The sequence below is a fragment of the Cyanistes caeruleus genome, chromosome 1 (assembly GCF_971803275.1).
Source record: "Cyanistes caeruleus chromosome 1, bCyaCae1.hap1.1, whole genome shotgun sequence".
Lineage (NCBI taxonomy): Eukaryota > Metazoa > Chordata > Aves > Passeriformes > Paridae > Cyanistes > Cyanistes caeruleus.
In genome coordinates this window covers 150,784,617-150,810,681 of record NC_141701.1, presented here as the reverse complement: position 1 = coordinate 150,810,681, position 26,065 = coordinate 150,784,617, and the positions used below count along the sequence as shown (strand labels likewise).

General features: G+C 47.5%; 1 protein-coding gene across 1 annotated transcript in view; it reads left to right on the top strand.

The window, feature by feature from the left end:
- Window positions 1–11,528, top strand: part of WNT3A (Wnt family member 3A) — an 85,937-nt gene extending 74,409 nt beyond the window's left edge. The window contains exons 3-4 of the mRNA XM_023922066.2: window positions 7,935–8,200; window positions 10,922–11,528. Coding sequence (XP_023777834.1) covers window positions 7,935–8,200; window positions 10,922–11,401 — 746 coding nt within the window. The 3' untranslated portion in view covers window positions 11,402–11,528. The remainder of the gene's footprint in view (window positions 1–7,934; window positions 8,201–10,921) is intronic.
- Window positions 11,529–26,065: the final 14,537 nt, after the last annotated feature.

The window sequence follows — 26,065 nt, the reverse complement described above, 5'->3', positions numbered from 1 at the left end:
CTGCGGTCGAGCAGAAAATCGGAGTCAGGGCACTCGGTGGTTCAGGCCTGGCAGTGGCACCAAGGAAAGAAACAACAGCTTTAAAGATCTCAGGATCTCGGGATCTCTTCCTTAAGCTTTCACTTAGGAAAGTATTTTCCAGCACAACCTGGATGGACACTGCTCAGGCTGTAGAATTTGGGAATGTGCTCTGTGGGATGAGTCTGCCTCCCACCAGGATGCCTGACCTGTCCCCTCCTGTTACAGTCCTCGTGCTGGGCACATCTGAGGCCACAACTTCCATCCTAATGGGTGGGAAGCAAACAGCAAGGGTGGGACAAGGACCCACACTTCAGGAATAAAGGGGTGACTGAGGAGGTGCCAGGTCTGAGGTGCTGCAGGAGACCAACACGCTGAGGATGGGTCAAGGGAAATGGGAACACTGGAAGCAGGGACCTGTCCAGAGGGAGGCTGAGGGAAGCTGGAGGCTGAGCCAGACTTCTGGTTCTTTATCTGAGATGGGATCCTGTCTTGCTAAGATCCAGAGGAATGTGAGCAAACTGAAGCTCACCTGCCTCTGAGGCTGCCAGAGCCAATGTTTGGTTTCCAACGTTCCCAGTATTTTCCCCTCGAGCACTGTCAGGGTCCCAGCAGCTGTGACACCCCTGTGATCCTCCTCCTCCTCCTCCTCCTCCTCCTCCTCCTCCCCTGTGATGGGAACAGCTCCTGTTCCCCTCCAGCGCTTGGGCACTGTCTGTGGATGGATCTGTCAGCCAGCGTGTGCCAAGGAGTTCCCTGGTGCTGGGCCAATATTTAATAGTTGTGATTGGCAAATGATTTCCTGCTTGGTGATCACTCAAAAAAAAAAAAAAATAAAAAGGCTTTTAACATTTTTTTTTTCCTTTTCCCCACCTTCACTCCTTTCCCTGGGGAGAAATATGTCCTGTGAAAATGTGAACCTTTGTTTCTTGGAATGGTTTAGGTTGGAAGAGACCTTTAAAGTTCATCAAGTCCATCTCCCCTGCAGCAAGCAGGGATCCCTTTCGAAAGGATGAGGTTGCTCAAAGCCCCACCTAATTTCACCTTGGCTGCTTCCAGGGATGGGGCATCCACCACCTCTTTGGACAACCAGTGCTTCACCACCCTCATCATAAAAAAGTTACTTTCTGATGTCTGGATCCACACCTTCTTAGTTTAAAATCATTATCCCTATTTTAGTTCAACAGCCCCCACTGAGAAGTTTCTCCCCAACTTTCTTCTAAGCCCCCAAAAAGCATCGTAAGGTGGGGGACATCATCCCCATGCCCTGAACTTTCAGTTTTTGGCTCTCAGGGATCTGCTGGCCAGCAGGTTTAGCAGGGCCCAGCCTCACTGAAGGACTGGAGTATCCTCTGCTGGAATCTGGGACAGCTGGGCTGCCCTGCTCCTCCTGCACGTGGATTTCAGAGCCAGCAGGAAATGCTGTCTGTGTTGGTGTGAGCCAGCAGTGATGCCTCCATGTGCTTTTGGAAATCCTGGGAGCTCTGACTCACCAGTCCCATTGGATTTCACTCCTGCTGTTCAGAAAGGAGCTGTGCCTGCAAGGCTGTCAGAGCCTAAAGAAATTCCTTCTCCCAGGAGCCACCAGCTACTCAACAACCGAGCAGGCTCATTCGGTATTAATCTTTTCTGGGATTCTTCTTTTTCATCCAAAGCCATGCAGTGTGAGCTTTCACTCAAACCCTTCTGGTTTATCTTCATGGAAGTATTTCTGGTCACCCTTCCCTCAGGGAATGGCACAGCTCTGCTCCCAGGGATGCAGGGAAGGTGCTCTCCCTTGATGGATTCAAGGAGGAGAGCACAGTGTGCTGAGAGCTGCTGGGAGGTGATCTTTGTACTGCAGTCAAAACCCAAATTCACCTCACCTCAGCCAAAGGCTGAGCTTCCAAAGCTCTTCACAAATTCCTCACCATCTTTTTCCACAGGACAACACCTTCCAAAGCCCGTGATGCCAAAAGTGCAGGAAGGACCACAGGAACCAGGGAAAACTGAGCTAGGATGGGCCCCCGTGTAAAAGGCTGTTCCAAATACCAGGAACACCAGGTTGTTCCCAGCTTTATTTCCAGTTTCTTAGTTCTTAGGGTTTATTTAGTTTATTTCGTTGTGTGTTTTCCCATTTTAATCCAAAGTCAGTGTAGTGTCAACTGTTGTGTAAATCCTAACTGACATCTGTGGGTTTATATCCCCTCAAGCCAAGGAGGGAATTGAAGCCCTTTCTCACACTCCCTCATGTTCTTAGGGAGTCTGTCCTACCAGGAAAATGTTGGAAAGCCTTTGCACCTTCCAGCCCTCAAAGGTGGGTGTCTCAGGTAGCTGGAGCTAGAGGTACCTTTCTGTAGACTTCTAGCTTTGAAAAACAAAGCTCAGAGAAGCCAGCACGACTCCTCCCCACAGTCCTGCTAAACAGATAAATCATTTCCTCTGTTTCACTCCATTTTTAGCAAAATGCTTCTCCCAAGGGCACTCCAGAAGTCTGTGGTGTCAGGAATTCAGGGCTCACAAAAGTTGAGAAGTTGAAAAGCCACACCTTTCCAAATGTGGAACAGGGAGCAGGATCCTCTCCTCAAGAGCAGACATGGCTGGGAATTCTTTCCTTCATTGTCTGGGACAATTCTGTTCTTTTTCATGTTGTTTATACATTATCCAGCCCCAAAAGGCACCAAGTCAGTGCTTCACTCCAAGGACTCTGTTTCAAAAAGGCAAGATTTAGGGTGTCAGGAATGGGGACAGCAGGGCTGTTAAAGCATAGATGTGGTAAAAAGAGATTTTCAGTGCAAAATAAACCATTAAATTCATCCTACTGCATCACCATATTCCATCTTGCCACATGTCTGGGATGCCTACCTGACCTGGGGTTAATAATTTTGTCATTCAGGGAAAAGAAGTCACTGTCTGGGCAGAAGAACACACGAGAGCAGTTTTCACATACTGGGCAGCTGAGATATTTATGCAGTTATTCATTTGCCTTCCTCATCCCACAGCCTGAGAACCCTCTGCTCGGCTCCAATTCCTTCTGCCTACAATTCTGAAGCCATCACCGAATTTAGCATTGCAGACTCCTGGGGAGATAAGCAGGATTGTCCTCGGCTGTACAGATAAGAAAGCAGAAGCACAGAGTGACTAAAGGATTTGCCCAAAGTCACACAAAAAAAGCCCTGTCACAGCAGGAAAACAAATCTTAGGTCACATCATCCTCAGGCCTCTGGATCATCAAAATTAAACTGCTCAGCCAAGTGTTTTTGCATCTCAAGATGGGTTTGGTGCTGGGACAAGTGGTCAGAGAGGTTCTGCACAGGATACTCGGGGACATTCAGTTTCTCAGATTTCAGCTTGGGCTTCTTTGGGAAATCCTTTACAGAAGGGACCAGTGACTTGGAGACCTCTGCTTTAGGGGACACCCCTAAAGGCTCTCTGTATGTCTCAGCACCTTTTCACTGATATTCAATCCCTCCAGAATGGAGAGGGAACTGTGGAATAACACCAGACATCCAAGTCTCTGGGCCCTGCAGGGAAATCCAGGAGTAGGCAGGAATTAAACGAATTAAAGGAATTAAAAACTAGAGCTTTGGTGACCAAAAGAAAGCGGTTAGAATGCTCTGAATTCAGCATCCCCGTGAGATATTGTCCCTCCTGCCAGGTGACTTCCCAGCAGCTCTCCCCAAGCCCTAAGGAGCTGCTGTCTCCTCTCTACCAGAACCACCCAGAGAGGAATGAGGCGACCTGACAAATACACGGCACTTCCCTGCTATCTTCGCTAAATCTCTTGCATTTTTATATGGCACCTTAATAACCCCTCATTTCCATTACAAGTGCATGCTTTCCTCCTGCTTATCTCCATCTCCATCCACTCCTTCTCCATTCCTGCAGCCCCGCCGCCTGCGGCTGCATCCCGGGCAGGGTCAGGGATGCCTGGTAGGGGCAGGACAGTGCCGTGGCTCTGGAGGTGGCAGGACGTGATTCACACCGTGGCAAAGCTCCATCTGCGTCAATATTGAACCCGGTGCCTTAAGTTAGGGCTAGGAGATGTTAAACCCGGTGCCCTAATTTCGTGGAGTCATTAAGAGATCGGCTGCGACTTTCTCAAGAGGCAAACTCCTCACCTCAGTGCCCCGGGGCCAGATCTCAGCTCCTTTTCCCTGCCTGCCTGCATTCCCTAGGTAGTTACGATCAGATAGAACGCGATTTGCTTCCTGTTGTGTGCTCTTAAGTGGTGGCTGCATTTCAAAAGCAGGGGAGTGATTATGTCCTATCCAGGCTGTAAAAGGCGCTGAGCGCTTTCTGGGAAGAGAGGAGCTCGCTGTAATTGCTGCTTCTTAAGGAAAATCCCATCAATACCCTCCTGGCTTTCAGCAAGGGCTAAAAACTGTGGAGAGTTTAGGTGATGGGCCTGAGATTTAGGGTTTGGTGTCTACAGCCAAAGCTGTCTGCCTGGAACTGCTTGTTCCCAGTCCTGGCAAACACAGGAATTCTCCAGGCTGTGCAGCCTGAAGCTCCCTGGGGTTTGGTGAGCTCTGCACCTGGACAGAATCATTGGATCGAGGGATCCTTAAGGTTGGAAAAGACCAACAAGGTGACTGAGCCCAAACATGACCCCAGCACTGCCAGATCCACTGGTATCCCATGTTCCTAAGTGCCATATCCTTTTAAATCCCTCCAGGTGGTTCCAACACTGCCCTGGGCAGTGCCTGTGCCTGACAACCCCTTCAGTGAAGAAAATTTCCCTAGTATCCACCCTAAGTATCCAAATTTCCCTAATATCCAATCCTTGACAGAACTTGAGGCCGTTCCCTCTCCTCCTGTCCCTGTTCCCTGGGAGCAGAGCCCGACCCTCCTGGCTGTCCCCTCCTGTTGGGGAGTTGTGCAGAGCCAGCAATTCCCCCTGAGCCTCCTTTTCTCCAGGCTGAGCCCCTTTCCAGCTCCTTCAGCCTCTCCTGGTGCTCCAGACCCTTCCCCAGCTCTGTTCCCTTCCCTGGACACGCTCCAGCCCCTCAATGTCTTCCTTGTGGTGAGGGGAATGCACAGGGGAACACCTTTGTGCTGAGCCGGTGGCTCCTGCTGAATCCAGCTGGGATCCACAAACCATGGTGTCCCAAGCCACGGCCCCTTCTCACACCCACGCAGGAGAAGTTTTCCTGCACAAACACCATGGCTGTGGACATTTCCTTTTCGGTCCAAGCTTGGCAAGGCACAGGGGGGTCTCCACGAGGTTTGCAAACATCAGCTCAGCACCTACAGCACCTTCCCAATGAGCCAAAGGCCAGGATCAGATCTCTCCTGAGCAGAGGAAAAGGTGATTCCCAAGAGGTGAGAGCTGACCTAACCAAGGAACGTGCTTTAGTCGTAGTCAGAGGAAAGCACATCATCCTTGTCTCTGAATTGGAGATCCCTGGATTTGATGGATGGACCACCTGCTGGCTCAGGAATTCCCTGTGTGGTGGCACTCCAGGAGATGCAGTGCTGTTCCTTGGGGTGGTGCTGGGACTGGCACTGCTTGCTGGGGATGTGGACAGCGGGATCCAGGGATGCAGTGGGATCCAGTGCTGATGACACCAGGCTGAGTGCTGCAGTCACACACTGGAGGGAAGGGATGCACCCAGAGTGAGCTGGGCAGGGTGGAGATGAGGGTCTGTGCAAACCTCATGAAGCTCAACAAGGCCAAGTGCAAGGTCCTGCACAAGGGTCAGGCCAATCCCAGACACAGGCTGGGTGGAGATTGGGGTGAAAGCAAAACTGGGAATGTTGGAACTACCTGATCTTTAAGTTCCAATCCAACCATTCTACGATTTTATGGAAAGGCTTCAATATTAGCTGGGCCATGCTGGGAGCATGTGGAAGGTGTGTCAGCCTTTCTCTGGCCAGACACTGCACCTTCCACCTCCCTACCAGATTTAAATGGCATTCACCCCACCACCTCATCTCACTGGCATTTGTGAGAAGCCTTTTATTTTTCAGAGACTCCAGGACTGGTCAAAAATGTCCTTGGAGACCTCATATGAAGCTGTCTAGCCCCAAAATTTGGTTTCTGGATCCCACCTGGACTTAGGCCAGATGCAAAGTCCCCAGTCCTGTTTGAACAGGACTTTCCTGTTCATGCTCAAAGCTGAGCTTTCACAGTCAAGAACTGCATGGTCATCATTTGCAGGATGCTGGGATCCTCCAGGCTGGACAGATGCTGAACAAGGGTTTTTCATAATCACACTGGGGACCTGAGGGTTCCTGTGTTTTCCTTTTTCTGTTGTTTTTTTTTTCTGGTTGTAGCCCTCGGTGACTTAATAACCTCCCCATGTGCCCTGACAAACATGTTCCAGGACATTGCTCATCCCTTCAGCTTGTAAGTTCATGCACATTATGGGATTTGCATACTGTTGTATTTGGTAGCCTTCCCAAAGCAAAGCTTGAGTTCTTGCTTAAGCCTTCAATCCAGCCAGGACTGCTCCACAGTTGTGATTGCTCCCCAAAAACATGTTGACCTTTTGGCTTGCTGCATTAAACTCTCTCCACATTAGTAAAGCCTGGAAGCATCTGGAAGGCAAAGATTAAGCCAAAATGCCCAGGGAAAGCTCAGATCAGCAAAATATGGTGCAGGGAAGGTTTGAGTGGTTTCTGAGTAGTCAGCTGATACAAAACTCAGTACAAGCTTTGGTGAAGTTGCATCAACTGAAAATGTGACCTGGTGCCTTTATGGATTCATTAATATTTACATATCCCAGTGGAATAATCTGAAAAGTGTCAGGAGCAACACAATTTCTAGTATAACTGGTCTATAAGCATGAGGTGAGTGAGGAATAATACAGGAGGTTAAGGGGGGCCAGTTATCAGAATTATTAAAATTGCCTCAAGGGTTTGAGAACAGTCCTGTTCACGGTAAAAATCCCATTTTACTGCAGCCAAAAAGCAGTGGTGTTTTCTGAGGTGTGGTGTTGAACTGCACGGTCATTTCTCATGAGTGAAGAAACCAAAACTGCAAGGAGGAAGGGAAATAAAAACCTGATATCTTGGTGTATTCCCCGCTTGCAAAGCAGTTTGGAAAGTTTGGTTTATGTTTTGGCACAGTGTGGAAAAAGCAGTGGCATCCAGGAAAGCCTCCCCTGCTCCCTTTCCCTGCCCAGCTCTCCCTGGGATGGAAGTTCTCCACAAAAACTCCTCAGTCCTTATAACCATGACATCTCCTGGCTGCTCCCACCCACCAGCCTGAGGCAATGGGCACAGAAGGAAAGTTCATTACCAGTCCCCTTGGCAGGGACCTTAATTAGGGAAGTGAGGAAAACCTGGGGCAGGTTCAAGGTGCACCTTGAGCACTGTCACCGAGTGAGAGGCACAGCCTTGGGGAAAAGGGGATGGAGGCTGGGGACAATGTTTGGTTTACATCCTGAGGACTGAGGACATGACCATCCTGGCATTTTCCTGCCTTACAGCCAGCAGCACCTCTCCCAGTCAAGGAAGAGCAGCTTTACCTGGTGCTGGTCCCACCACTGAGACAGTCGTTAAGTGTAAACCTGCGTTTTCCATTTTTTGGGAGCACACCCAAATTCTGTTTGTCTGGAGCGAAGCCCATGGCTCAGGGCCTGGCTGTGGGGCGCATTGACTGCACAGTACCAGACAGAATATTCCAGGTGCCCCCTGAAACTCAGGTTTGCACAGCTTTCTGTGGTGCCATGGCCCTACCCAAAGACCTGAGGATGACCCCAGTCAGAACTTTTTTGGCTGACCTCAGTGGCCTTGAATCAAGCCTGGTCCTGTCTGCACAGGAGCTCATTTCCTAGCAAAAGAAAACATCTTTGGAGTAAGTCCAAGCCAGACCACAGGGAAGAGGAGGATTTCCTGGCCTTCTGCCATGCCCTCCAGGGAAGATGTTCACAGGACAGATCAAATCCATCCCTCACTGGCCCTTACTCACCGACTTCTCTCTTTCACAGCCACCAGGGAGTCAGCCTTTGTCCACGCCATCGCCTCTGCCGGGGTGGCTTTCGCCGTGACCCGCTCCTGCGCCGAGGGCTCGGCCAACAACTGCGGGTGTGACACGCGCCACAAGGGCTCTCCTGGGGAGGGCTGGAAGTGGGGGGGCTGCAGCGAGGACGTGGAGTTCGGGACCACGGTGTCCCGGGAGTTCGCGGATGCCCGGGAGAACAGGCCCGACGCTCGCTCAGCCATGAACAGGCACAACAACGAAGCCGGAAGGACCGTAAGGACATTTAAGTTTCACCTTTCCCGTTGTTCTTTACTTACCTGACATAATGAATGGTGGGAGGGAATTAAGTGGACTCAAAAGACCTAAATCTGGGCAAATTTACGTCACAAAATGCTAATACCCATCCTGTATAGTTCTATATAGACATGCCTGATCTGTGAAAGCACCACATAAATTCACCCACACAGATCCAAATGCCTGCCTTGGAGTCAGCTGTCCAGATCTCTTTTATAGAGGATGGATCAAGGCAGGTTTCAGATGGGATTTCATCCCATCTTATGAGGATATCTAACCCCAGAAGCTGGGGATGCCCCATTCCTGGAAGTATCCAAGGCCAGGTTGGACAGGGCTTGGAGCAACCTGGTCTAGTGGAAGGTGTCCCTGCCCATTCCAGGGTGGTTGGAACGGAACAATTTTTAAGGTTCCTTCCAACCCAAATCATTCTGCGATTCCATAATTACAGTTATTAACTCAGTTAATAATGTGCTAATTGTGTCTGTTCCCTTCCACTGACTGTGGAGCACATGAAGTTTGAGTGCCATTGTCCATTCCCCTCCTCTGCAGCCTTGAGGGAGGAGAAGAGCAGGAGAGCTTTTCCCACAGCCCATCTTCTCAACCCTGTTCTGTTTCCCAGGAAATATTTGAACAAAATTAGAGGCAGTATGACTCTGGTACCTCCTGATTAAACTTGGATCATGCCCTGAAGCTGTTTTTACTTCAAACAATTCTGGAACAAAATGTGTTGGGGAAAAGAAAGCACAAAATTGTCTTATACACAATGAATCTTTTCCCTAGATGGAATAATCCCAAAAGGGGGGATATTGCTTTTTTATATATATATATATATCTCAAGAATAGCCCATAAATGCCAGAAGAATGAAATTTGTGGGAAACCATTTGTAGAACTGAACCACAAAGCCCTTTTTAACAGAGATTATGCCACAGCTTCTCTGAGATAACAGAGAACAAGTTAATGTGGTCTTGTCCCCTCAGCAGAAGGTCTTGCACATATCCAGGAGAGCGTTTTTGCAGTGAGCTGTAGTAAACACCACAGTTACTGCTGGAACACCTGTCCTCAGGCAGGCTGGGCTTTCTTGAGAGCTCCTGAAGTGGATACTGTGAATTCCCAGTGGTGTTATCCCACCTCACACCACAGCAGAGCTGTTGGAATATAACTTTCGAAAGGGAAATACCACCAGAAACCAAAATTGTCTGCAATGGAGACGACCACAAGCAATAATATGGTTTCCTGCAGCTCTGGCCTATATTATCCCAGGTAACCCCAGGGATGGGGCAGTGCTGGTGGCAGTTACTGGGATACATGGTAGGGAAAAGAGGGCCGGGGAGAAGCTGTGGGGAGGGGAAAGGAGGGATTTCCTTTAAAGTGAGAATCCTTGGAAAAAAACGAGCAAACATCTCTGTGATCCCTGCAGAGGTCTTTTTACTCTAAGTCTTGGTCCTCGGCAATGAGTTCTTCTAGGACATTTTACAGCTGTCAGAGATTAGAGAGCAGATGTCACACCATGATCTGAAATCCCACTGCTGTAGAAAGAATTGGTGTTTTCCATTCTCACCATGCCAGCACCCATGGGACAGCTCTTCCAGGCCTCCACACTCGAGTGTTTCCAGCCAAACCTGAGCCATGGGTGATGTTTCATATTAGTTCCCATAGGAACTCCAAGCCTACCACTCTGCCAGGAGTTTTGATTAAGTTCAGTGTGATTATTCGAACCAAACCTTCTGTGGTTCTCTCTCATGGCTAATTACAACCTGCTCTGCGGTGGGTGATACTCCGTAAATAACACAGGGAAGCACCTGGTGAGCACCAAGGTGCTGATTCATGGCAAATCTCTTGGACTCAGGCTGGCACTCGCCTGTTCACGTACCCAGAAATCTGCTGATCACTCTGAAAATGCAGATTATCAAGCTGTTGCATAAGGTTGTCTCCCACCTCAGAGTACTGGAGGGCAACACCTCTATTTATTTAAACTCATTTTATAAGAGGTAAAAACAAGTAGCAAACTTCTGGGATCAAAAATCACCTTCCAATTTATCCCAGGAAAGTGTTTTGTGTTGAAGCCTGAGCCTTTCAAATCAAAAGTTGGGCTTTTATTTTTTTTTCCTTTGAAATTATTTTAGAAAAGCCATAACCATGGCTTTAAAATAAAAATAAATTCCTTTTCAGTTTCTGAAAGTAGCCACACCAAGGCTTGAACCTTGTTCACTTAAGTAAATACAAAACATATGTAAAGGGTGGAGTTCTGTTCTAGATAGTTTAGACATTTCATATCCCTTTTATTTCCAACAGAAAAGCTGCATTTTTCATTTATGAAGGCATCGCTTGAGTAGCTTTCTCTATTCTTTGCTTCTCTGCCCTGATGTGTTTGAATTCTTTTCCTGAGTGACAACAGTGCAGTATTCCCACATGAACATTGATAAGACAGTAGTTAATAGGCTCAGAAATCTCCTTGGTGAAAGTTTTTGGTAAATTGAGCTGGGAATCAGAACCGGTCACTTCGTAAAGTACAGCACTTTTATGGCTTAGACCCAGCTGTGAGTGGGGGGTTAAGGGGATTTTCGTTAACAAGAGTATAAATATATCTATTAAAACATCCATAATTCCTTGTGAAATGATGGCTAAGTAGCAGAATGTCACAAGTGGTTTAAATACAAGTTAACGTGTTCCTTCTCCCTTGCCTTCCCTCTCTTTTGCAGTCTATCATTGAGCTCATGCACCTCAAGTGCAAGTGCCACGGGCTCTCGGGCAGCTGCGAAGTGAAGACCTGCTGGTGGTCCCAGCCAGACTTCAGGGTCATCGGCGACTACCTCAAGGACAAGTACGACAGCGCCTCAGAAATGGTGGTGGAGAAACACCGGGAATCCCGCGGCTGGGTCGAGACCCTCCGGCCCAAATACAATTTCTTCAAGGCCCCAACTGAGAAGGACCTGGTTTACTACGAGAACTCACCGAACTTTTGTGAGCCCAACCCTGAGACAGGCTCCTTTGGGACCCGCGACAGGATCTGCAACGTCACCTCCCACGGGATTGACGGTTGCGACCTTTTGTGCTGCGGCCGCGGGCACAACACGAGGACTGAGAAACGGAAAGAGAAATGTCACTGTATCTTCCACTGGTGCTGCTACGTCCGCTGCCAGGAGTGCATACGAGTCTACGACGTCCACACGTGCAAATAAAGCAGGCAAAACCCTTCGCCGGGCTCCGAGTGGAGAAATGGATTTTGAGCCTACTTCCTCTGAGGTTGCAGACGTGAGAGAAGTCTACTTTTTTGATATTAAAAGAATAAAAACTGGACAAAAAAAATAATAATTAAAATTTAAAAGGCTAAAACTGGTTGGATAGAATAGGTCTAATGACTTCTGGGCTATCCCGAGGTACATCTGGCAGTCACATAAGTTCTGCCCCAACACCAATGCCTCCAGCAGGAGAACAGCTTTTTCCACCAGCCCTCAACACCGAGCTGGATAAAAGAGCATTAGCAAAAGCATGGATTTGCTTTGCTCTCACCCACCTGAAGTGACTCGTGTGATTAAGTGTCCTTTGAAAGACTTGCATCTTCCTAAGCATCTCCTTTTCCCTCAGCCAGGCAGAGGCTGTGTTGAAGAGCAGCACTGAGCTTTCAGAGATCTCTCTGCAAACCCAAATGGCCAGACTGTGTAATATGAGCAACAGCAGCAAGAGAAATAAAAGCAGATAAATTAAGGATTTTTTAAACAAAGAACGTGACTACTTCTTTTGCCTTGGAACCAGGGAAGTCTACAAATATCTTAGAGAGCTGGAGAGTGGGCAAGCTCTTGATGTGAACTTTTTAGCATAGTAGCTTCTGCCAGATTTGACATAGGATTCTGTGACATCTTTAGAAAGGGAAGGAGGGAGAAGAGGAGGGAGAGAAAGAGAAGAAACTGCTGATGACTTCCTGTAAATGCCCTGTTGGCACATAGGTGATGTGCACAGTACAGAAAAGTTCAGTGTCTTGTGTGTGAAGAGGGCTCAGTGTGTGCTTTGAGAAGGACACTGTCCCACAACTGGGAATGCTGCTCCAGCTCTCCAGCCTGGGATGTGGCTCAGCCAATGAGTTTTCCTTGGAAATACACGGTGCAGTGAGTCCCCTGGGGCTGGACACTCACTCCTGAGCTCAGGACATCCATCTCTTCAGCACCCCAGGGAAAGGATGGAAAGGGAGAGCATTCACCCTTCCCACCTCGTTGGGGAGTTTCATCGCCAGCAGTGGAAAGTGCACTTAGTTCATCCACTCTCTGCACCTGATGCAGGCTTCCTGGGCACTTGGCAACATCCTGAGCCCACAGGTCTGGTGGGAACATGGATCTGAAGGACTCATTGTCACCCATTAATTTACATGAGGGTGAACCAACCCACCGTCACCACCACACCCCACAAGCTGGAGCAGCCTCAGACTCAAGCCAAACCTTGTTCCACACCCATTTCCTACAGCCATTCCCACCTATAAAAGTGGCACAGATTAAAATGGACAAACCCCAGATTCTGAACCAGCCCAGAGTTTGGATAAGTTTGGACACAGAGCCAAATCCCAGCTTTGCAGTGCTGGACCATCTCTGCTGCTCACACCTGACTCCCCATCTTTGCATGTTGCTCTGCTTCCAGTTCCAGATCAGGATCGCAGTTTACAGAAACAGGTCTCACCTCCTCCATGGTCATCAGGACTTCCTTCAGGGTATCAGGCAGGAGCTCAGCCCATCACCTTGGCATTTACAGCACTGTAACCCTGCTTGGCTTGTTCCTGATCAATACTGGGATAAATGAAGGGTGACCCAAGCATGGAGTCGCAGCCTGTTTTAGCCCCAGATGCACTTGCCCTGTGTCCTCTTTGCCTTTCCCCTGCTTTTGGGTTCCTAGCCTGGAAAAAGGACAATGGATCAGTGCTTATTCTGTCTCTTCAGTCCAGGAAGGGAAACAGGGCATGAGTAAATTCCTTTTTCATGGCAATGTAATCATGGCTGTTGGCTGGTTCACTCCTGGAAATCTTTGTAGAGAAACCAGAGTGCTCCTCTCTGCATGTCAGCCTTTTCCCAGGAACCAAAGGAGGGAGTACACAGAAGAGGAAGAAGGGAACAAGCAGAGCTTAATCCCATCAGAGAGAAAACAGGAGGAAATGATGCCTCCGAGGACTGACTCTGAGTCACGGTGTCTCCTGGGACTATTCCTAGGCTGGTGCAGTTTATGCATCACCCATTTGTCTCAGGGCTGTGCCCAAGGGCACAAGCAAGATTTGCTTATTGATGGAGGCACTTCTATCAGTGCTTTGCAAAAAAAAAAAAAAAAAAAAAAAAAAAAAAGCAGTGAAATGAAAACAGAAGAGAGAGAAGGAGAAAAAAGATCAAGAGAAGCAAAGAAAAATATGGGGAGAAAATCCCCATACCTGTGATATCTGTCCATACACTGCACCCCACTGATGGCCACACACCAAGTGGAGAAGGCAACAGTTCACTGATAACTTCAATAAAGGTCAATTAATGGATGCATGACTGATTTTCATAGTGCAGTCTTGGAGAAAAGGAAAACTTAGTCATGGGAAGTAGAGAAGGAAGCCACTGCAGTGGGAGGTTGCACCTGTAACCAACATCAAGAAAGCAAATGCTCCAGGAAGCCAGGTGTGGGGTGGAAGACATTGATGAATTGGAGAGGATGGGATAAGGGAAGAAACACCTGATTTATTTAATATGAGGCAGTGCAAGCAGCCACAGTGAGAGATGTCAGACACGTCCTACCAGGAACTTCTGTCAATAAATGGTGACCCAACAGTGAAAATTCAAATAATTGCAGGCCATGATCCCTTCAATCCATTGATTTCAGTGGGGTTCACATTGACTTCACAACTGGCTTTACCCTAAGATTTTTAGTCCAAGTGGTTTCAAACTCCTTCTCTTATGCCACACCAGTGAAGAAATGGGTCGAAGGATTTGGCTTCCATGCATGGGAGCTGGAATCTGACCCCAGCCCATCCACAGCATGTTCACATCCACCATTTCTGCTTTTGCACCAGAACAAGCCCAGCATCACCACCAGGCGAAGCTTTTTGGGAAGCAGGGGGGAAAAAATGTTGAAACTGGAAATTCGCTGAGTAATTGCTTCTAGAGGTGAACAAATTTTGACTGGAACAGTGGGATTTATTTCATCTGGTCTAAGCTATTCATCTAATTTTCTGCTGGGATCGATGGCAAGAAACAAATCCAGGAGGTGATTCATTGTACTTAGGATGGTTAAATGTTTGGTTAAATTCCCTCTGGGTGTGTCTCTGACTTCAGCTGCTGAGCTCAGAGTAGATGATGAGCTCTTCCATGGGTCCAGACTGATGATGTGAAGTCCACCATGAGTCAAGGAGGTGAAGCTACAAGCTGATCATCACCTGAGATGGGCTGGAAGTTGTGCTCCTTCCCTCCAAGCTGGGGTCAGGCTTGAACCAGCTCAGTGGTTGTGGGGAGGACTCCCCCCTCCCCACATTCAGGGGGTTTTTAATGAAGCCTATGGGTACTTGTTTGGGTTTGTCATGTAATTAATCATCTCTGTGATGATACCATGTAAGGGGCTGAGCAGCTGCTACTAAAGTCACTGAAAAACGCCTGCGTGAATTCTGTTCCTCACCCCAAGCACCCCCAGGGGTTCCAGTCCTGGGTCTGACTCTGCCCATCCCTGAGGGGGGAAAAGAGCCTGTGAGGGGTCTGGGAGCTGGGCCTGTGTCTGACCCCATGGTTTTGGAGAGGGGACTTGGGCCATTGTTCACTGCTACACGTGAATTCGGGAGGTGTCTTTGGAAAACTGAGATCCCTCTCCACTGCCTACACCGGGTGTCTCAAATCAGGCTTTCCACTGCACTGGTGAGAAAAATTTAGTCAGTGATGAGTGAGGTGCCATCCTGCCCTAGAGGAGATGGTCTAAATACCACCCAGAGCTGCCTTCCGCTTCAGGTTCTCCTGTGAAAACTGTAGGACCTGACTTATGGAAGGGTCTTGGCATTTCCCTCAATAATAGAAACATCTGGTGACATATTACAGGTGCCCTACAATGTTCTCTTGGGGTCCAGATGTTGTTTCAATGGTTCAAGACCCACAGAAATCATAAACCTGGGCAGTCAGAGACCACAGGGTGTCCAAAATGACCCAAGATGTCTTCATGTAGGCAGCTGAATTGGGCACTTCTCTGGAAACGGTTCTGTCAAACCTTCTCCCCCATCTTGGTGTAATGCTCCAGTTTATAATCAAAATGAAAATATCTTGATTTCCCACAAATGGGAGCTGGCCATCTTCACCCCTGTGCTCCCTGGTGTCCTTCCCTTCAGTGTCCCCCGGTGAGGATTGTCCTCAGCAGATGGTTTGTACCAGGGGTGTGTCTGGCAGGACCGGGGAAAAGGGACAAGATGTCACCCAACAAAGTAACAGATGTAAAAAATAAAAGTAAAAAAGGACCATAATTCCATCCTCTCACATGCTGCTATCCAACCTCTCCTTTAACTGAACAGATGGGCCGGATGGGCCCCATCAGTTCCACATCCAACTCATTAATGATAGTGGAGTGACCTGCGAGGGGTGAATTTGGCCTCATCTCTTTTCTTTCTATGAAAGAAATGGAAATTTTAGGAGTTTTGGTTGATTTTGTTTTGTTTTGTTTTTTTTTTTTTCTTGGTTTGGTTTAGTTTTAGAATTTGGGGGCTTCTCTTTCTCAGAGAAAATGAAAATAAGGGGAGGGAAGTGCATGATATTTTTGTTGCTTGACCCTGGTGTATCTCTCTCAGCTGAGTATCATGCCCAGCACCGACAGTCTTCTCCAAAGCATTTTGAAGTCTCCAGAATAGCTTCCACTCCTTATGGGAAGCTTCATGTGCAGAACTAAAGCAGTCGGGATTTAATTATTGGAGGGGATTGCAGAGACAGCCACACCACAAAATCCTACATGGCACAGAAATCCCTGAGTCAGCACCGACCACGTCAGCCCTGCAGTGCTGTCGTCTAAGCTGAGCATTGCAGGTTTTCTGTATTAACAAACCTCAGAAAACAATTTATTCTGCCTCTCAATCTCAAATATTTTTGGTATTTTCATTGCATTCAGATATATTGCCACAGAAATGGTCATGGGTTATGTGACATTTGTCACTTGTGTTCATTTTCTTATCATGCCCCCATCCTTAAATTCATATGCAGGAGAAACACTCTGAGCTTTGGGTCACTTCTTTTTTCAGCTTCAAAGATTGGTTTCAGTGCTGACCATCTGATGTTTGATGTTGTTGGGGATATTCAGGATTGCAGCACGAGCACTCTGCAGGAGCTGGGAGTTGTGAATCCAGTCCCGGGATCTGCACTATGGAAATGACTCCAGACTTCCCTTGATGCTTTAACAAAATCCATTTGGGAAGATGAAAGCAGGGCAATGAAAGGCACCAAATCCAGCTGCCCTGCAGATATCAGCCACTGCGCCTGCCTCCATGGGCTGCCCACAGGGAAACAACTCCTGGCTCTTCCAGAGTCCTGCTCCAGGGCTGAGGCTGCAGGGAAGGGATCACCCTGCTGGCAGTGGCACGGTGAGGGGGATGTTTGCTCAGATCTGTCACTCCTGAGCTCAAGCAGCTGTTGGGATGAGAAGATGTAAGAGAGTGTTGGATGGTGGGAGAGAAGGTGGGCAGGAGGAGATCTCATCTCTTCTTTATACCTATAGTTTCTTATTTTCTGCCTCCCTCCAAGCTAAATCTTGTCTGTTTTAGCGGTGGCTTCTCACTATGCGAGTATCTAATTTTTTTAGATTTCCCCTCTCTCACTGGAAGCAGCAGTAGCATCTGGCTGAATTGTTTTATTCATGGCTTAGCCCTTCCATCCTCCAGTTTCCTGCCTTCCCTTGTGTTCTCCAGTGAATTTCCTGATCTGCAGCTCCTCACCCCCCGGCTCAGGTCCCTGTTAACAGCTGTGGGGTGCAGATTCCTCAGTTTGATGGGAAATGGAGGCTCCTCTGGCCTCCATTTCACAAAAGGGGTGTTTAGTCCTCACTCCTGCCCTTCCCAGTGTCTTCATGGGCTTGGGCAATGCCCCCACTTTGCTGCATTTTCCAGAGTGTCTTTGGTGCATCTCCACCTTGGAGGAGGAGATTTTTTTCCTTTCTCAAGCACGAACAAGAGGCCAGGAGTCAATTCCCAGGCAGTGGTACCTACAGTGGGATTTGGAATACAAAGTGAGATGCTTAAAGGCAGGTATCTACATGTGTGCTAGGTGCTTAAAGCCCCATACAAGCCAAATTATGGGCTCCATTTGCCTAAACTTAGCGTTTAGGGCTGAACTAAATTATTGAAATAGGTGTCTAGAGCCATCTGGGATGCTCCAGGGTACCCCCCTGGCTCCTAAAAGCCACTCTGGAAGAATGTGGGCTTCCCTTAAATCTCAGGGCATATCTGACGAATCCATGCAGCTGTTTTTCCATCAGAGATGGGTGTTTAGATGTCTGACTCCCATGCAGACACAGGCTTGTGGACATCCACAAGTGTGTGTCTGCATCCATGAGCAGGATCCCACTCCAGATTCCAAACTCTCTTCAGATTCTCTGAGGTGGGAAACTGTTCATGGTCTCAACTCTCTTCTCACTTAAGCCAACAAAAATCAGGTACAAGCGTCTCAAAGGGTGCAGAAGGCGGACCTGTGATGTAAAAATAACGATTTGAATTCACTTTACTGCCTGGTTTGTCACGGCTTTGACCCCAAGGGAGCATCTCTGATCTTGTTGAGGATCACATAATGGAAATGGATAAGTCCCACCAAGCCATCCTCAGGAAGAATCCTGCTCTTAGGTGAACAACACCCAGACAAAGTTCTTGAAGCCACAAGGGTCTTTTCCACATGACCTCCTCCTCTGTCTCTGTAGACCTTTTCTTACACATATTCTGCACGCCAAGGGAGGTCTTGGACAGCCCTGCATGGAAGTGGGGAAAGTGTGAGGAGAAGCTTTCCCCCTTTCCCTTTCTTTTCCAAGTTTCTTATTATTTATTAGTATTTATTTATTTCTCTCCATTCATTCCACTCCACCAAAAATCCTGAAGGCAGGCCTGCTGCAGACACTCAGCTGAGTGTCACCCACGGTTTTGAGGGATGGCACCACGGTGTCAGAGCTCCTTCCCAACACTTGCCACCTGCTGCTACACCTTGGAAAGCACAAGAGGTCTGAGTCTTTTCAAGTCAGCCTCCCAAAAACTCCGAAAGACTTCTGTACAGATAAAATCCTCTGGTGTAGTCCTGGTTGTCCCACTGCCCCTGTCCCCAGCTGATGGCAGCCCAGCCTTCACCTCCTCATCCCAGTGGGACCCACTCATTCAACCCCTTGTGGCATCACTTTCTGTCCCTCCCAGGACCAAGCCTGCCTGAACAAGACCTGTCATAGCTTTGGACTCTCTGACAAGCCCACCAGCAGTGTGGAAGACATAAAACACAAACCTGTAGCACCCCAGGGGATTCCCCCACGGTACAAAACATGCTTGTCCAGCAGTCAAGGACAAGTATCTTCTTGTGAGTGGGATTTTTTGCCGTTGCTTTCCCTTCCCACAGACTGTCTGCCTGATTACATCTCCTTCTTCAAAGCTCCATCACTGTCTGTAACCCCTGCCCTCACCCCTGTGTACAGATTGCATGTATGATACAACCTGAAATTCCAAAGCTATTGTACAAAGTAGAATTGTCACCTTTTTTTTTTTTTTTCCTCTCAGTATTTTGTTAAGTCTGATGATTTTTTTATGATTATTTATTTTATGAATAAATGTATATATTAGTAAGAGTATATATTTGCGGAAATAACTCATCGGGACAGTGTTGTTGCTCTGCTGTTGTGCTTGTGACCTCATTGGCTTTTACCCTATTTTCTACTGACAGCACATTAGCAATGTCTTGTAACTGTTTTTTGTTACCAGTTAAGTTTGATAGATGTGTTAACTTTATAATGAAAATTAAAAAAAAAAAAAAAAAAGCATTAATTTTAACTTGTGTTTGGGTGCTTTTTCCCACTGTTCCGTAGTTTTGACCGGATAGTATTTCACATCACAGGCTGAAATTCAGCTGGGGAGAAATAAGAAATAAATATGCCTTCCTCTTGTAGGACAGGAGTTGTGTGCTTTGGAAGAAGAGATCTTTGTAGGACAGGAGTTGTGTGCTTTGGAAGAAGAGATGTCACCTGTGTTGTCACCATTTAACCCAGGCACAGTTTCTGTGGGAGGTGACGACCCAAATATGAATAAAACAAATCCACTCAAACTGCCATGAGTCCATTTCTCAGCTGAGCATCACCAGGACAGGGACCCAGTTTCTTCCTCCAGAGCAATAAAAACCCAACGTGGCAAAGGGATGAATTTTCACAATGTCTCTGGAAGACCATAAGAAATTTTGCGTTGGTTTTGCCAATTCAAATCATTCCTTCCTTCCTCTGTTATTACTTTAGGTTGGGAGCCTCTTGGACGGCCCTGCAGCTTCCAAGGCTGCAGTAATGCTGGAAAAAGGAATAGATTGCAGGGATTTAATTTGGGGGAGATGCTGTTAACAGGTAAAATAGGAAATACCCATGTTCCTTTCAGTGGAACACCATGGCTGTCCTTCCATTGAACCTCCCATGTGCTGTGTGTGGATAAATCTGCTCCCAAAAGGAGCCCTGGAACAGCCTTCCCCGTTTTCCTGTCCTCAGTGAGGAAAGGCACCCTCGTGCAGTGGGTTCATTGAGCCAGAAAGCAGCACAGCTTCTCTTTGGAATTTTCAGTTTGACTGGATGGGGTGGAGAGGGGATGGGTTGGCTGCAGTGGGGACAGGGCAGCATTTCCAGGGCTCTGTGCCTGTTCACCTCACTCAAACAGAAATGGATCAGATCCCACAGGAATTCCTGTGGCTTTCACTTCAGGGGAGTTTCAAGCCACCCAGCTTTATCCCTCACAGACCAAGAACCTCCTCTAAAACCAATCTTGATGACTTCTTTATAACTGATGGAGGGATTTAAGCACATCCAGAGATTTATCCCAGTTATTTAAACCACAGACCTGAGCTGGCAAAAATCATCTTTTGGAGAAATCTGCTCTCTTACAGAGACCCTAAATGAACACATCTATAAATGAAAAACAGCTTTTCCCTGGGAAGGGGAGTGGGCAGCACACTGGGACGCCCCAGGCAAAATTTCCCCCTCCCAAAAACACCCCCCATGCCTGGCTTTGAACAGCACAGGTTAAACACCACGGAAAGCTTTCAGCATTCCGGGCTCAGCATATTTTCCAGAAATAAATGATAAACATTCTTATTAAAGAGCACTTGAGATAAGCCTATTTGTTAAGCTGTGTTGCCTGCTTCACCGGGTTTGAGCAAGAGTCTTTTCTTCTTTTTTTTTTTTTTTTTTAACCTAAATAGGGAAAACTAAGAAATGAGTGGACATCTCAGTTACTCTCAGCTCACACATGCTATTAACCCTTCCAGATCCTTTTAGGAATGAAAGAAAACAAGGACTTGATAACTTACTGCTGCCTCATGACCTGAACTTTTTGTTATTAGGGAAACTCTTGAAGTTTCCTTTTATTTTTGTAAAAGAGTTATTTCCCCATGGGAAGGGAGCACAAACTATGGCCACATTTAGCCGTGGCAATGGCCTTTGCTCAAGACAAGCCAGGTCACAGAAGTCACCTAAAACTGTTCCACATCCAAGTAGGAGACACTTCACGCTAGAGCCAAGAGTCAAACCTCATCCCCAGGCACAATTTAAGGGCTGATGTGCTGCAGAGGGCCACCAGGTACCTGACAGTCAGAAGAGCTGAGAGCTCCATGTTCCTTTGAGAAACAGTGCACTGAACTTGGTGAGGCTTGGTCACCAGCAAAAACAATCCCAGAATTTGAATAAGAATGGTTTGGGTTGGAAGGAACCGTGAAGTTCATCTCATTCCATCCCCTGCCATGGCAGGGACACCTTCCACTATCCCAGCTTGCTCCAAGCCCCATCCAGCCTGGCCTTGGGCACTTCCAGGCAGCCAGGGGCAGCCACAGATCCTCTGGAAAAACTTTGCCAGGGCTTCACCACCTTCACAGGAGAGAGTTTCTGCTGTATTTAACTTAAATTCCCCCTCCTTGAGTATGAAGACGTTTCCCATTCTCCTATCACTACAGTTCCTGATGAGGAGCCCTTCTCCAGCTTTCATGCAGCTGCTCCAGATCCTGGGAGGTGCTGTGAGGTCTCCACAGAACCTTCTCTTCTTTGGGCTGAACAGCCCCAAATTTCTCAGCCTTTCACCTCAGCACTGACTGAGTTACTCCTAAGCAAACCATGGCCAGGTTCACACTTCTGGTAGCACTTCAGCCCCTCTCCTGACTGCTTTCCTTGTGCAGGCTTCCCAGCCCTGCACAAACAGTACCTCAAACCAGCCTGGGATGTGCCAGTTCCATAGGAACTGTGCAAATCCTTCTGTACCCAAGTCCTTTTGCCCCAGTGTGGTGGAAACCAACCACCCCCAATGTGAGCAAGGCACTGAAAGCCTCCATGAAAGGCTGCATGGATTGCAAGAAGCGGGGCTCAGCTCGTGGATCCACTCACAGCACTGAAGGTGCCCACAGAACCACAAGCAGGCACTGGGATAACCTCTGGGCATTTCCAGCTCAGGTGCTCTGCCTGTCCTCTGGGTGCTGCTCCAGGAGAACCACAGGTCTCCTGCAGGTCTGTGTCATGTCTGGGAGATGTCTCAGATCCCCCAGGATACACCACCAGGCATTAGACACTTCAGCCAAGTGACTGAGCCCAATTTGCCTGAACTTGAGGTCTGACTTTCAAGTTCCTGTTATTGTTCACGCTAATGTAGGGGATTAATTTCGCCATAAGGGCTGAGCGCTGCCTGGACCCCTTTGGAAATCTGAATGTCATATGGATCTGGCACATACAGACCCTCTGGGAGGTCCGTGTCCTTCAGGATTGGCAGGGGGACACCCAGAGGAATTACACTGAGATACTGCAGATGGTCCTGGCCACCTGTGCTCAGTCAAGCACGTGGAAAATCCGAGCTCCACCGGCTGTAACAGGAGCTCTGAGCCTTTGAGCACATGCAGGCAGCACTTTGCATGCTGCCACCCAAATTATGATGTCTTAATCTGCAAGTTGAATCCCGCTTGAGCAATCAGTCCAATCCAACATCCTTTGAAGCTGTGAAATCCAGCTGAAAGCAACTCCTGACCAGCAGCTCACCAGGCCATAAAGAAACACACTGTGACCCAATAAAATCTGAAAGCTTTGCCATCTCATTGCTACCCAGCCTGGCTTTGGAATTTGCTTACTGATGTCTTTTATTTGCAGGTGTGGAAGGGTTTTTTTCCCCCATCATGCAGTCATCTGGAGGCACATAGCCAGATTTGCATTCCACAGGGCTACAATCCGGTCTGGGATGTGCCAGCGAGTGTCAACAGGTGAAGTGTTAACTACTGAACCTGGTGGTGGTGTTAACGTGAGGTCAGCTCAGTTCCTCTTCAGGTTGGTTTTGTGCAAGGAAAGCAAGGTTAAATCCCTTTAACAGTGGTTTAAAATAGATCTGTGGTCTGGATCTGACCCTTTGGATCCTTGTGCCATTCTTCCTGGTTCAGGAACATCCCAGCACCCTAAATTTCATCTACTCTTTTGTCAAGGAGGAGGCACAGCAAGGCTGTGTTCACTACATTGTACCAAGCCCTTGAACTCTCAGAAATATATTTGCTCTCTAATTTTTTTTCCTGGAATATGTGAGAGAATTCTCAATTCTCTGTGTGGGAAAGAGTGCTGGGAGTGATGAAGTGCCAGCTTTACTAGAGTGAGAATTTTCCTCATGCAGGAATCCGGGGAGAGCCTTGAACCTGTTTGTTCTGTCCTAATCAATGCAGCTGGTTTGTGCAGGAAGTGTCTTTCATCCTGGGAATGTCAAAGTCTTTATGGCAGCATATGGAAATCCAGGTACAAGCCTCCACTCCCTATCAGACAGAGACTTGAAGCCAATGCCCTGACTGAGTCACCAGCCATCTCCCAGGGACTGATAACTCCAGCCTGGTCTTGAGCAACCCCACTGGAATTCCGGTTTCAACAAACTGCTGCTCTCAGAGGACAAATGTTTCCCCTGGAATTTCTGTTCCTCAGGCTGCTCCTTCACAAGCAGCACACCCAAATTCCAGGGGCTATCAAAAATAAAGAAGCAACTTGGGTCCTACTTACTTTTTAGACCCAAGTTGACAGAAGGGACTACACGGGGCACTTTGGTTAATCAGGATGAAGATGGGGGAGTTTTTTGACAAAGAATTGTCACTGTGATCGCAGAATGTAATGAGACACAGCCCCTTCAAACACCTGCAGATGGTTTTATCGTCCACATTGCTATGCCAGGACTTTGCAGGGGATTTCTCTCTGTTGTGCTCTCCTCAGTGTCCGTTGGGACAACGCGGTGTCTCGATGAAGTGGAGAGGGCAGGACAAGTAAATAGTCATGAAGTGGGAAGGGAAGGGCTTTGGCTGACATGAGCAGCTAAATCAATAAGGAAACTTGCTCCTGGTTCAGCCATGGAGTGGGAACACCACCCTCCAGGCACCACAGCCACACAGGAGGAGTTTGGCACATGGAGGGCTGGAAAGGAGCTAACCTTTAGCCTTGTTAATGAATGATAATTGAGTGGTCCTCAAGAGCTCTGAGTAAGTTCCCCGGCTCCCAGATGGTGTTTCAGGCTGGCAGGGGCTGCTCGACACGCCTTGCCTTAGCAGTAGATGTTGTTCCTGCTGGGGGAAGAGAAAGGTTATTCATTAAAAGGCAGCAGACACTCCAAACATGGAATAAAATGTGACCAAAAGACTGTCTGTGCAACTTGGATGGATTAGTTTTCCTCCCCTTTAATTAGGATGTTTTGATAGCTGGGGAACACAAGGAGACCCAGGTGCCATTGTTGTTATCACAGCCTGGATCACAGTGATAATCCTTGTCTTGTGCTGCTGCCTCTGGGCTCGTCACTCCTGAGGATCATCCCTCGTGCTGGGTGATGCCCAAACACAGCACAGGGTGGTGGACCCTGTCCTGAGCAACTTCCAGGCCCAGTGATCTGTTTACATCCATAGTGATGCTGATAAATAAAGCCATAAATAAATAAATAAAGCCATAAATAAAGCCATAAATAAATAAATAAACAAACAAACAAACAAACAAACAAATAATAATAAATAAATGTGCCTTGGCTGCCTGAGACAGTTTATCTGTAAAAATAGCTGTACCCAAGGAGGTCACACAGCTCTAGGTGTCAAGCAGATGTCTTGCAAATCACCTAAATGCAGAGAAACGTCAGATTATTAGCAGCACCATGACTGGTTAACTAGAGAAAAGTCAGGTCCACCTTTCAGCATCATTTATCAAACCTGTAATGTCAAGGAAATTACTTTTTTTCACTTGTGGCTTGCAATTAGTACAAGCCAATAAAAAACTTAACAGAGTTCTGCTAGCTCATCAAGCAGGTGGTTAGAGCTTGCTGGCATGGAGAAGGTGGGAACTGCTCTGTAAGCACAGGTTATGAGGTGCAAGCCTGCATAATCCACCCAAGAAATCCTCGGGGCAGCCAGGTTTTGGGACACAATAGTGCTGAGAGGTGAATATGGATCAAACACCCATCGTTTCTCATAATATTACACCCAGGAGACATCTATTGTAATTAGGGTGAGAACAACAGAAAAGAGGTTTTCTGCTCATGGGGTTTGATGGTAGAAATCTCTGCCACAGGGAGCTGTAGGTATTTAAATTAATCTGAATTTGAGAAGCAACCGGACAGTATTCACCAAAGAAAGACAAGTGAGGAGTTTTTATGCTGAAGGAATCAAGTCTTCCATCAGAAATCCCGGCTGGGGGTTGCTGGGAGTTGAGTGGAAGCACCACCCTGGGTTTGTCCTGTTCTCCTGCTCTCCCCCAGCCACACTTGGCCTGTGTCAGAGACAGGAGATGGGGCCAACACAGCCTGATCCAGCCCAGCTGATCATAAATCCATCGGACATAAATGCCCACGAAACAGATCCACAAGAGACTGCTATTCCTTCAGCACTTCAGGGTGGAATGACTTTCAGAAAAAAAGTGATTTACTCTTGGATTTTAGTCCAACTGAAAAAATGAAGACAGTGGTCATTTCACCTGACTTTGAAAAGATTAAAAGCCTGACAAATCTTTACAGCCAAGGAGAGAGTGGGACATGTCCAGCAAGTGATTCGCATGACCAGCCTTGGGTGTCTGTTTTAAGAGATGAATCTCCCCCTCGGGGTGACTCTCCTCTCCTCTGACCACAGAACAAGCCTGGGCTGACTAACTTGGACCTGGGCATCTCACTTTTAGAGGTATAAATTAGGGCTGATGAAACTTTCCCAAAATTGCATGCCTCACCTCAGATTTGCAGGATCCTCGATTGCGAGGTGGAACTTAGAAAAGGTATCCAAAAAAAAGATATAAAACACTAAAGAAAATGTACATATGTTTTAAAAGTGTTCTGCATAGGTGAAATGAATTTTGGTACCAAAATTTCCTTTGAACGTGTCAGCTCCTGGCCCAAAAATAGTTCTCCCTGAGAAGTCAACAATTCCTTCCACAAGAAGAAAAACCTCTTGATAATCACAGGACCTGAAGAGCAAAGGCCACTTCTAACTAGAGAGAGACTTACAGCTGAAGACACCAAAACAAATTCCAGTTTTGACCAAAAAATGGCCTCAATGTCTGCCCAGACCATGAAATAATAAACCCTTAATGGCATTAATCTGAACAGATGCTGAAGAAGCACAAAAGGCTGGAGTTGAGTCAGCTGGATTTCGACTCTGTGGCTGCAAGGAACATTCAAACCTTGAAGGTGTTCAAAC